The 12,698-nt window shown below is 61.3% G+C and overlaps 2 protein-coding genes across 6 annotated transcripts in view; one reads left to right on the forward strand and one right to left on the reverse strand.

The window, feature by feature from the left end:
• Positions 1 to 12,698, forward strand: part of CERK (ceramide kinase) — a 215,672-nt gene that overhangs the window by 66,737 nt on the left and 136,237 nt on the right. The window lies entirely within an intron of this gene.
• Positions 1 to 12,698, reverse strand: part of GRAMD4 (GRAM domain containing 4) — a 78,173-nt gene that overhangs the window by 12,516 nt on the left and 52,959 nt on the right. For all 5 annotated transcript variants that reach the window (XM_082422197.1, XM_082422196.1, XM_082422195.1 and 2 more), the window contains 4 exons: positions 8,375 to 8,495; positions 2,758 to 2,819; positions 526 to 658; positions 96 to 121 (listed from right to left, as the gene is read on the reverse strand). In XM_082422197.1, the coding sequence (XP_082278323.1) occupies positions 96 to 121; positions 526 to 658; positions 2,758 to 2,819; positions 8,375 to 8,495 (342 nt within the window). The remainder of the gene's footprint in view (positions 1 to 95; positions 122 to 525; positions 659 to 2,757; positions 2,820 to 8,374; positions 8,496 to 12,698) is intronic.

The following is a 12,698-nucleotide window of genomic DNA, read 5'->3' on the forward strand; positions in this document are numbered from 1 at the left end:
GCAAGACCGCAGTCACCCCCCGGGCGGCCCTGGCCCCAGCGGCTCACACAGCCAGAGACGAGCGGGTACTTACTAAGTCCACGCCGGGTACTTACTGAGCCTCCTCATGTTCTCGGTCAACCTAAGAGGGGGGAAGAGATGAGCGCCAGCACCCACTCGGCTGCAGCCGCGTCCTGACCCCGCAGCTCCCTGCGGGCCCTCGGTGAGCATGGGTGACCCACGAGGGGCGGCTTCCTCGTCTCCCGCCCACGCTGCCCCCCCCCCCCCGAGTCTGAGAGCCCGGCCCACGGGCACTCTTGGGGTCGCCACCGTCCCCGCGTGGTGTCTGTCACAAAGCACCAGTACAACCACTGACTGGGGGGCACGGCTGTGCGGCCGCCCCCCCGCGAAACCTCCCCGGCTTTGCTTGCCGCCCCGAGGAGGCCTGTCCTGCCGGATGGCCGCAAAGCCAGGCCCAGGGAGCCCCGGGGGCCCCAGGGGCCGTCCCGCTCCATCCCTCCACCCCGACCTCCACCAGGGCCCCACCTCCGGGCGCTGAGGGGCTCCTCCGTCTCCACCGTGCTCTCCTCGGGCTGGAACCGGAAGTCCTCCACGTACTCCCCGAATTTCTCATAGAACCACTTCTGGACACGGGGGCACAGCCCCTGGCTCCGTCGGTCTGCAGGACGGGGGTGGGTCTGGGTGAGGGCAGCAGGCCGAGAGGGGCCTTACAGAGCGGCAGAGGCGGGGGCACTGGCGGGTGGGGCTCCCGGCCGGGCCGGCGAGGGCACGTCCACGCCAGAACCGTGAGGGGCCGGGTGCCCTGAGAACAGAGCCCGACCCACTTCACCACGAGGTGCAAACCAACCAACGCAGACCCCGGGGGTCCCCGTGTTCCTCACACCGACCCCCGGCTTGTTGGAGGCTGTCCCCAGCGCAGGTGCCGTCCAGGCGGGCTCTCAGCCCACCGCTGGCACTGCGTTGACCACCCCCCGCCGCTGGGCACACTGGTTGGTCTGGGAAGTGGCCAGGTGGGCTCACTCCCAGGGACACCCAGACCCTGGGGAACAGCCAGTGGGCGTGCGTCAGGGGCTGTGGTCTGCTGGGGGCCCCAGTGAAGTCACCCACATCAGACTCAAAAACCAGCCCGAATCCCGCGGAACAAGTCCGTCCCGTCGGAGAGCAGGTCATGGAGTCGCCTGCAGGGGGCGCCGTCCCACCACAGAGGGGGATGGAGTGCACGCAGGTGGGCGTGTGCTGCCAGCTCGAAGGGACGGAGGCCGGGGGATGGAGGGTGGTGCACACAGAGCCCGCGAGGCTCAGAAATGCCCAGAGGAGGGGCAGCAAGGGCCCGGGGTTCTCGCAGCCCACCTGGAGCACGACAGGGTCTTTAGGGAGAGAGTCTAGGCAGGCTCAGCCCTATAACCGCTTGGACAGCAGCTGCGGACAGTGAGTAATGGGACGGGCGTGGCTGCGTCCCCAGGAAACCACACTGATGCCGCCGAAAGTTGAAATTTATGTAACGTTCACGTGTCAAATCCTTTTGATTTTTTTTCAACCATTTAAAAGTGTAAGGAGATTTTTTTCAACGTAAAGGCAGATGGGGAGCTGTAGTTCGCCGACCCTGGGTCTAGGTCAGGCGGGCTGCCCGAGTGGACAGGCCTCACGGCGCTCCCGAGCCCCACTCTGTCCCAGCACCACGGAGGGCACCCGTCCCCGCCACCTACGTCCTCGGGGCTGCACTTGGTGGGGTCCTTCCCTCCCTACCCACACTCCCCACCTCCCACGCAGAGCACAACACGGTGGCCCTCGGTGTGGGTACGGGGTGCAAGGACTCTCCTCTGACGCGTCCCACAGTGCAGGAGGCTCATCAATCGCTGCACACAGCAGGGGCCTTGGTGGGGGGGGGGGGTCCCTAGTGCTGTACCTGGCTCGGCACCTGGGCCACTGGTCATGAACCCTGAGGACCCACGGGGACCATGACTCAGTGGACACAGCAGCCAATGCCGCACCCGGCCGGCCTGTCGGCGGTCCAGCACCGGGGCCCTGGGAGAGAGGCGTCTCCCTCTCCGGACGGCAGGTAGGGGTCAGGAGCCGGCTCTGGTCTGAGCTCAGCCTCCACCCGGAGCGTAAGCCTGAGAGGCCTTCCCTCGCGGGCCTCGGTCTCCTCACCTCTACCCTGGGCAGGGCTTAACCGAAGGCCCTCCTGGTGTGGCTCTCTGAGCCCCCAGCACAGGCAGGGGCTTAGCGTCAACGGTCAGCCTGCGAGGGGCCTGGGTCCACCACAAATCCGGCCCCTCGGGAAGCCCAGTTCCCCCCCATGCCATCCTCTGAAGGACAATTTCAGAAAGTGCCAAGTGCGGAGGGAGGTAAGGAACTCGAGCCCGGGGTGGGAAGAGAAGGCACTGAAAGCAGCTCTGCGTCCTGACCTGGGGGGCGCTGGGCACAATGCCCGCAGCTGACCCCACCTCCCCACTCACCCCCTTGTCAGGACAGCCGGCCTCTGGAAGCAGGTCGCCAGGCCAGGGGCCAAGCAGCCAGTGTGACCACGACATGATTCCTCTTTGGGGAAGGGCTGGGAGAGATGTCGCGTTGTATTTTTAGGAGAAAATAAAGTCATGTTTTGATCGAATGCCTTGCATCTGCTACGGAGACTCACCAACCGGTAATCAGAGACACTACCCCAGTTCCAACAGGAGGGGGTCCCCGGAAGTGAGCAGGTGCGCCCGGGAACAGAACCAACACCCCCCCCACCCCATCTCCGTCCCCCAGGCCTACCTGCTCCATTATTGACCTGCGCCTGCCCTTTCGGAGGCTGCTGAGCTGGCAGGTCCTCGGCTCTTAAAGAGGGGGGAGAAGAAGCAAGATCTCTGTTAGTTCAAAACACAGCACGATGAGTCCGGGCTTCGCAAAGTTCCCGCGCTCCGGGAGCCACGCCCAACACCAGAGTGCCCGTTCCCACCCTCGGGGCTCCCTCTGGGGTCCTGGCTGCTCAGCTCAGACGTCAGGTGAGGGCAGTGGGGCAAGCCCAGAGCTGCATTCCTCACGGGCACACTTTAGTTAGTTAGTTATTTTTGGCTGCGCTGGGTCTTCGTTGCTGTGCGCGGGCTTTCTCTAGTTTCGGGGAGCGGGGGCTACTCTTCGTTGTGGTGCCCGGGCTTCTCATTGTGGCGGCTTCTCTTGTTGCAGAGCACGGGCTCTAGGCGCAGGGGCTTCAGTAGTTGTGGCACGTGGGCTCAGTAGTTGCAGCTCGCGGGCTCTAGAGCACAGGCTCAGTAGTTGTGGTGCACGGGCTTAGTTGCTCCATGGCTTGTGGGATCTTCTGGGACCAGGGCTCGAACCCGCGTCCCCTGCATTGGCAGGAGGATTCTTTACCACTGCACCACCAGGGAAGTCCTACACTTCTTGTTTTTTGATGAACAAACACTGTCTCAAACATACAACTCTTTTCTTTCCTATTAATTTTGACCCATTTGCTTCTTTATTTAACGTTAAGCTCAGAATAAACAGCTCTTATACCAGGTACTTGGCCTGCTAATGAAAAGGTACTCAGCGACACACATATTTAGCAAGCACCATGCAAGGCCACAGGCTGGGTGAGCCCCTGCCCGGCAAGCTGTGCACAGGTCCCAGCTTGGTCCGTGCCGGCCACCTACCCGGCTCCCTGCCCCTGCGGCCTCGCGGCACCTGACCACAGCAGTCACCCGATCTCAGAGCCATCCCGGAGTTCCCGGCCACCCGCCGGATCCTGACCGCAGACCTGACTTTCAGCCACAGGCCCTGACGGACTGGCCCCCAGCCGCTGGCCGGACCCCCTTCCCTTGGGCAGTGCCCTGTCCCTGACTGGCCAGCCCACCTGCCCTCCTCACCCTGCACTGGCCTGGGCTACCAACACGCCACACTGCGGCCGCGGTTCCCAGTGCAGCAGAGATCCCAGGATGTGGGAAAAGTGGCACCCCAGGCAAACCTCGGCAGGACTGGGGGGGCACGGGGGGCTCTGCCAGGACAGAGACAGTGGGGCTGGGAGACCCTCGGCAGGCGCGCCCCCTCGGCATCCTGCTCTGTTCACACAACGTGATCTTGTAATAGGGAAGAACCTTCGTATCCTATCACAAGTTCATCACTAAAGAGATGTTGCCTATAAGCTTAAATTATACATAGTGGCCCATCTCTGGGAACCCTGCCTTCCAGGTAATGAGCGTTAAGCTAAAATACCTTTGTTTAGCTCACAGGAAACCTCCTGCCCAGGCCCACCTGTGAATGACTGCAGGCAGGAAGAAATGAACACATCCCCTCTGGGGGCTGATGGGAACCAGGAAGCGTTTGGCTTTACTCTCCCTCCCCTTTTCGTCTAAAAGGAGCCTGAATTCTAAGTCAGGCAAGATGGTTCTTCGGGGGCACGAGCCCACCATCCTCTTGGTCTGCTGGATTTCCGAATAAAGTCGTTACTCCCTGTCCCAACAACTCGCCTCTCGATATTGGCCTGTCATGCGGTGCGCGGTAGGAGCTTAGACCGGTAACACTCCCCCTCCAGCATCTCCGTGAACCGACCCGCTCTGCGGGTTTATAACCCGTAACTGCAGCCCATCACGGCCACGCCGTGCTGGAGCGGGAAGCGCGGAGGACAAGCTGGATCCGAGAAGGGCAGGGTGAGCAGGGGGCGAGCCTGCAGCCTCGTGAAGCCGTGGACAGGGAACCATGAGACAGAGGGGGGGGTCCCAGAGAAGGGAGCCACGGTGGAAGAGGAGGGGGCTAGGCCTCCAAGCCCACCCCTCCCTGTGGCCAGGCTGCCCCAACGGCCATCCGTGCTCAGAGCTACTGACAAACGGGGATTTACTGGGAACAGGAGGGGAGCTGGGGCACGCAGGAGACCCCAGACTGGGTTCCCTCTGTTCCTGGGCAGGTGTCCAGGCCTCCAGACCAGGACATTCCCTGAACTGGCCGGGGGTCCTGAAGAGGCAGCTCACACAGGAAGCACTAACAAATGGGCTCCCAGCAGAGCCCGGGCCCAGGTGTGCCACTGAGGACTCGTGGGCCTGAAGGACACGGCACCGCTCAGCCACAGGTGGGCCTGGGGTCTGAGTGGCCGGCGGGGCTGTCGGGGGTGCCGTGCTTGGTACCATTTGGCTTGCGTCTGATGATACTGATACTGCACAGCCACTGGCTGTGTGATCTTTCCAACATAATCACCGCTAGAATCGGACAGGTATTTAGGTATAAATGGGCTGCTAGCCGCCTGCAGGGAAAGACAGCTGGCAACACGGGCGCAGGTGTTCCAGGTGGCGGGGAATTTTACCTTCTTCCTATCACACCACATATGGAACATCGTGAGTGCCTGTAACGTGCACGGGACGTGGGAAACAGACTGACAACACAGCGCACAGCAATGACGTTCTGAACATTAAGAGGAAGGCAGAGGGCAGACAGCGTATCAGGGCCTCCCAGCCGCGTCCACCCACAACTCCGGGTAGGTGGGGAGTGAGCAGTGGCCTCAGAGCAACATGAATGCCCGCCCGGGACTTCACTTCATCAGAAGAAAGGGCCCTGTACTCCTAATAACTGTGGATTCTTCCAAATGTTTTGGAACAACCTCCGCTGATGTTTAACGATCAGCGGAACAAGTCTGGAGTGGAGTGCGCCTGGAGGGCTTTTCTAGAATCTAATTATCCCGCTGGCAACAACCCGAGGCCGCAGGACAGATGCTGAAGCCCACGGGCGGGGGGGTGCCAGGGCCACATGTCAGGGCCGGGCTGGGCACGGGAGGCAGTCACCAGGGTCTGCATAGTTCCCACACGGGGTGCCCCGGCCAAAGCCCCAACCAACACTGTGGGCGGTGCAGCACAGGACAATGACACGCACCCTCCGGCCCCCTCAACGCAGCCGGGAGGGCGGAGGAGCCGTGGGAGGTGCCGCTGAGAGCAAACCCAAGGGTGGGGCCCAGGCAGGGCCTGACCAGAGGCCAGTGGAGGTCAAAGGCAGTTTCTCCATGTTGCTTTCGGACCGATAACTGGACGTGGCCTTCGCCTGGAGTAAGCTTAAACCAAGGCGATTTCCCAGGAATTTTCTTAAAAAGCAAAACAGAGGTTTGTATAAATGACCATGTTTTAATCCTGCAGATCGAGTGTGTGTGTGTGTGCGCGCGCCCAGGTGTGAAGGTGGCCCTCCACACAGTTACCCACCCTGGACGGCCCACAGCGACCCCAGATGGGCACCAGGATAACAAGGAAAGAGGAGGTCCCTTGCCTGGAACCTGCTTCTCCCTGTTCCTCTCCTCCTTCAGGTCTCAGCTTCCAGAAGGTTCCTAAACCCTAAGCCCCCCCTAAACCCCATGCTCCCCAGGACCCTCAGCTTCTTCTTCCTCGGTCCGGGCCTGGATGTTCCTTTCCTGTAATCCCCAGTTGGTCCCCAAGCAGACCCGTGAGAAACAGATCTGTCTGCAGCCTCAGAACCTACCGGGGGCCAGGCACCCAAGGGGCTTTGGTGAAAGGACGAGGATTAAACCCCCGGAGCGGGCTGGGGGTGGCGGGAGGGTGGAAGACAGAAGACATGGACCCTGCAAAGGGAGCTGGCACACGGGGTCCTCTCAGGCTAAGCGCCGCCCGATGCCACCAGGGCAAGCGGGGCCTCCAGTAAAGCCACACATGAACACAAACTGCATCAGACAGAAGCGCGTCAGTGCAGGTGACAGCACTGTGACATGCCATGAGAGGCCAGGCCTGGCCGGCCAGCGAGCTGACAATACACCCCACACGCAGCCAAGCACCTGGATCTACCAGAGTCGTCCCAGGTCAGGTCGCTGGCTGCACCTCTTTGCGTTGTTAAATGTAATTGAATCTTTGAACGTCTACAGATTTTCACATAAGGTTTAACATCAGGGAAAGTACTGCTTGAAGCCGTGGTCCGATTTCTGGTCCAGGGAGGGGTGCCGGCCTTGTAGCCCGGCAAAGCAAGTGACACCCTCCCCCAACACCGGGGCCCCCGCGGGGAGCCCCAGAGAACTGCAGAATGGGCCACGCTGACCTGCGGGACAGGCAGGTGGCCTTCGTTCAGGGGCACCAGAAAGCCCACGGAGCTGTCCTAACACTCGGCAGAGCAGGAAACTAAAGGACCTTCTGCCCCAGGGAACCAACTGCCACCTGTTCCCCGGGGCTGAGGCCAGCACGAAGCACAGGAGGTTCGGCCTTTCCAGCAGCTGAAGCCCGCGCGGCGCGGTACCTGGAGCGGGGGTCTCCTCAGAGCCCCACCGCAGTGACGACACTCAGAAACGACAACGACGCCAGGCCACCCCACGGAAAAGCCAGCTCTGACTGGGGTGTCCCAAGCTGGAGAGGGCTGTGCACTCAGGCCAGGGGGGCCTGGACAAAGGGGTGTGGGGCCAGAGGCCAGGCTGGTGAGGGGGAGGGGTGGAGACTTTGGCGGCCTCAGCTCCCAGGCCTCGTCCGCCAGGCCGCCGGCCTGGACGCTGTACACAGGGACAGGGAGCCCTGGGGGGTTTTATCAGGACAGGAAGAACACAGCTCCTAGGACTTGCAAATATCCCTCTGGAATGACCCGCTTCTTGCTGGTGGCACCATGAGGCAGGGGCCGAGCTCGCGTGGGCAGAGGTGGGAGTCCACACCACCCCCTCCGGAAGCTGGGGCGGCCTCTGGCCGCCCCAGGATGGAGGGACCCTGCTGGGAGGAGGTGACTGGCCATGGCAGGCTGACCCCGCCCGAGGGTGCTGTCAGGGGCTCGGGGCGGGGTGTGTCCGAGTGGGCACTGGGGCAGGGTGTGGGAAGTGAGCGTGCGAGCACACAGGCAGGCTGGGCAGGGTCTCAGGGTCCTGGGGGCGACTGCTGGCCAAGACCTGGGGGGACGTCAGGTGGTTCTGGGGGCTCTGCGGCCCTCTTCAGCCCTGCCCGGCCAGACCTCCCAGGGCTCAGCTGAGACTCCGCCCGTTCCCCCTCCAGCGTGCAGCAGGAGCACCTACACGCCCCCCCACCCCCCGCCAGGCCCCGAGGCACAGGAAGGCAGCCACTTTCCCAGAATCGCAGCTCGCCGCGGGCACAGGCAGGACTCAGCCCAGAAAGTCGGGGCCAGGCCCACCGTCACCACTCACCCGCGTACCCTCCTGATGCCCTGGGTCCAGCAGGGGCTGGGAGGGCGGCGGTGGCCGCTCACGGGGACCGGCCACCTCAGGGTTTGAGCAGGGTCTTGGCTCAGGGGACCGCTACCCACCGAGAGGGCAACGCTACCTGGGCGACAGTGTTACCTGGCCCTCCCCTCCTCCCCACCTGGCCTTGGGCTCCTCACCTGGCCCTTCCCCCTCCTCACCTGGCCCCTCCCCCTCCTCACCTGGCCTTGGGCTCCTCACCTGGCCCCTCCCCCTCCTCACCTGGCCCCTCCCCCTCCTCACCTGGCCTTCAGCACTTCCTGGACCTTCTGCTCCAGCTCCATCCGCCGCTGCCGCTCCCGGTCCAGCTCCTGCCGCAGCATCTCCGAGTTGGTTTCCTCTCGAAGCTTCCGGAGCTCCTCCTCTGTGAAGGGAGAGAAGCCCAGGTGAGTGTCATGTGGTCCATTCTGGCCCCCATGCAGAGGTGCCAAGAGAGGGCTGGTCTGCAAAGCACTGAGACAACTGGCAACAGCAGCTCTCTTGCTCCTTCCTGGGGGGCACACCTGCGGGAGTCTATCAACTGGGGCTCCTCTTATACAGTCAGGGCAAGATCTGAGGCGAAGCAAGGGTGAGGGTGTCTTTACTAAATAAAACCCATTCAAGATAGACACACAAAAGGCATTTCACCAAACCACCTCCACGGGGGCAGGACACCCCGAGGAAGGGACGCTGGCAGCACTTGGTCACCCCACAGACACACATGCAGCAGGTGCAGTTCTGGGAGGTCTCGGCCGCAGAGCAAAGCCCACGTGAGGGGCAGAGAGCTCCGCCACCTGGCTGCTGACCACCTGAGAACCGTGCGGCGGGAGGATGAGGGGTGCGGCGGGACGACGAGGGGTACAGTGGGAGGGTGAGCGGGTGCTCGAGAGAAGCCGCACCAAGGTGTATCTGAGTCAGAACCTGGATGAACAGAAGGTCACGGACCGGCAGGGTAGGGGTGGGGGGGAGCGTGGGATGGGCAGGGGGGGTAGCGTGGGATGGGCAGGGGGGGTAGCGTGGGATGGGCAGTGGGAGCAGCCTTGGTGAGGCAAAGGCAGGAGGGGCCGTGGGCTGGGGGAAGGGTCACAGATGAGATGCGGGCGGGGCATCAGAGCCCGGGAAGCCAGAATGAGGACCTGACATTTATTCCAGGTGTGATGGAAGTCAGTGCCAGGTAGCTGCTGTTCTAATTGGGAGTGTGGGGTGGGCTGAGGAATGGCCCCAAGGATGGACCATCCTAACCCTGGAAGCTGTGACTAAGCACCTTACAGGGACAAAGGGACCCTGCAGAAGTGATAAGGTCTTGAGATGGCTGTGTATCCTGGATTACGTGCATGGGACCAATGTCATCACAATGATGGAAACTCAGGAGGAAGCAGGAGGGTCAGGGGTCAGAGAGGAGACAGGAAGGTGCTGTCCCGCTGACTGTGAAGAGCCAGGGACACGGGCAGCGTCTACGAGCTGGAAGAGTCAAGGACACAGAGTCTCCCCTGGAGCCTCCAGAAGGAAGACGGCTCTGCCCACACCTTGACTTGAGCTCTGTGACACTCATTTCAGACTTCTGGCCTCTGAACTGTAAGAGAATAAGGAGGCTACTTTAAGCCCCCAGTTCGTGGAAATCTGTTACAGAGGCAACAGGAACCTCGTACACACGTGGCTGCACACGCCCTAAGTGGACGTCGCTCTGCATTTCTGCACGACCAGACACCGCATGACGACACCCAGATCCAGAGACTGCGTGCTTCAGGCCCCACAGCAGCCCCTGCCACTCCCTCCACCCTGCATCCTGTCCTGCCCCATCCCCAGGGGTGACCACCGGCCAGACTTCTACGCACAGATGAGGCCTCCCTTTTTGGAGACTGTACAGTGGAGGTGGGCGTGTCTTAGTGTGCTCAGGCGGCTATAACAAGATACCACAGACCAGGTGGCCTAAACAACAGACATTTCTCTCTCACAGCCCTGGAGGCTGGACGTCCAAGGTCAGGGTGCCGGCAGATTCGGTTCCTGGCGAGGACTGTCTTCGGGGCCTGCAGACGGCAGCCTTCTCACTGTGTCCTCAGAGGCAGAGAGCCAGCTCTGGCATCTCTTCCTCTTCTTATAAGGGCACTAATTCCATCACGGGGCCCCACCATCGTGACCTCAGCTAACCCTAATCGCCTCCCAAGGGCCCACCTCTCACCACCACCACATGGAGGTGAGGGCTTCAGCACGTGCACTTTGGGGGGTGCAAACGTTCAGTCCGTAACGGGGCATGAACTCAGGCAGTCTGGCTCCCGAGCCCAGGCTCTTGGCCAGGATGCTGTGCTGACAGGCCAGCTGTGGCCTCCTCTGGGTGTGGGTGTCTGCACGCTGCCCTGGCCAGCCATCCTGCTCTCCTCGAGGGACACCAGCACTGTGACTCACGCTGCAGAACCCACGCAAACACACACGATTCCATTTGGTTTTTATGTGCCACGAGCAAAGCTCAAAGGCTTCGAACTAAGCAAACTGAGTTTGAGGAACTGGCACTCCCAGAAGTTCACACTCGCTTCCTAAGAAGCAAACCCAGCCACATCCTTTCTACTTAAATCTGCACCAGAGTCCAGTGCCACCTTCTAGGCAGGGCCTTGAGCCCTTGAGGGGTGGTCCTGACTCCCTCTTCCCCAGAGGGCCTCACTGCACTCAGACACCCAGGCCGGCGAGTCTAGCTTTTGGCAAGAAGGTTCCAGATGGCTTGAACCAGCCACACAACGCAAGAGATCCATGAGCAGCCACCCAGCCCACACTCCTGAGGACGGGTCTCCTCCCACCTCCAGGCTGGAGCTGCAGTGAAGACACAGACCCTCTGGGCCTGTGGACCCAGGGCGGCCTGAGCTTAGTGAGGAAGGGGGCCTCAGAGAGCACCGTGCACAGGGAGGTGATCAGGACCACGGACGGCCACCCCTCTGACGGCTGGGCGCAAACAGCAGAAGGAGGAGGGTGTGCAAGAAGGTTCCGGAACCCACTTTGCATACAGTCTAGTCCCGCACTTCTCGTGTCTCCCCCAAAGCACCCCAGCTACCTCTACTGAAGAAGTGAGTTATGCATCGATGAAGAGGCCCAGTCCAGCCTGACGCAAGTCCTGCAGAGTTGCATGGGGGACACAGATGCTCCTGACCTAAGTCTGGTCCAGGGCGGGGATTCCGGCTCTCCTCCTACCTGGGCACTGACGGTGGGGTAGGGGGCCTAGCCAGGCTGCAGGGACGATGGGAGCAAAGAGCCCACAGGGGGAGCTAAGGAAAGACCCACCCTCCTCCCACCATGGGAGAACATGCGTGCACCGCCCGCCGTGCACGTGCCCGGGCAGCGCCGGCCGTGCAGGAGGCCCAAGGCCACAACCAGAGGCAGACGGGTGCTGGTCCTGCTGCAGGCCCAGACCAGAGCCCCCGGCAGCGGGAAGCATCACCCGCTGACTCAAGAGTGAGGGCTCACATTTGCAGCAACACGGATGCAACCAGAGATGATTATACTAAGTCAGTCAGACAGAGAAAGACAAATAACGTGCGCTATCACTTATATGTGGAATCTGAAATGTGATACAAATGAACCAATCTATGAAACAGAAACAGACTCAGGGACATAGAGAACAGTCTGGTAGTTGCCAAGGGGAAGGGGGTTGAGGGAAGGATGGAGTGGGAGTTTGGGGTTAGCAGATGTAAGCTATTATATACAGAATGGATAAACAACAGGGTCCTACTGTAGAGCACAGGGGACTATATTCAACATCCTGGGATAAACCATAATGGAAAAGAATATAAAAAAGAACGTATATATATGTATAACTGAATCACTCTGCTATACAGCAGTAATTCACACAACATTGTAAATCAACCATAAATTAAAAAATTTTTAAAATTAGGGCTCAGCCCTGGGACTGGGGGTCAGTCTACACCGAGCACCTGAGAGCCCCAAGCACTTGCTGAGTGAATGAAGGGGTTCTGCTCTCCGCCCCCGCCCCCCAGAAGTGAGCACAGCCCAGCTGCAACCAGGACCCTTGTCCTCCAGGTGGGGAACTCCTTCGCCATCCCGCAAAGCCCCTCCCCACTCGGTCGCCCCACAGACATCTGGGGAATGACAGGTAGCTGCAGGCAACTTCTCCAGGATCCCGCCCCAAGTCCTTTGTACGATGTAATCACTGTAAGATGCAATCGAGCCCATCTGGAAATCTTAGGTCACCTCCCTCGGGCCTAAGGCTCCTGCAGATACGAGACCCAAGTCACGTCAGAAATCGCTTTTTCTTGTTTCTGAACCGGTACATGGGGGGCTCGTTCTCGTCACGGCCCCACGGTGACACCGTCCTCACCCCTCTTCCCACCTCCTGCATTTCCTGGGCGTGAGCCCTCACTCCTCAGCGTTCTCAAAGATGTGACCCTGGAGAAGCCACCGCCCACCCGGGACAGGCAGGCCCCAGACTCACGGAGGGCAGAGGACCTGGGGCTACGAAGAGGCACACGAGGCCGCCGCCACACCCCTCGCTCAGCTCCACCAGGGCCCTAGGGCAAGGCTGCCCACGCGCAGATGGGACAGTGGTGCAGCAGGGACACAGCCACAGCAGCCGCAGCGCATGCCG

The sequence above is a fragment of the Balaenoptera physalus genome (genome assembly GCF_965194825.1).
Source record: "Balaenoptera physalus genome assembly, chromosome: 13".
Lineage (NCBI taxonomy): Eukaryota > Metazoa > Chordata > Mammalia > Artiodactyla > Balaenopteridae > Balaenoptera > Balaenoptera physalus.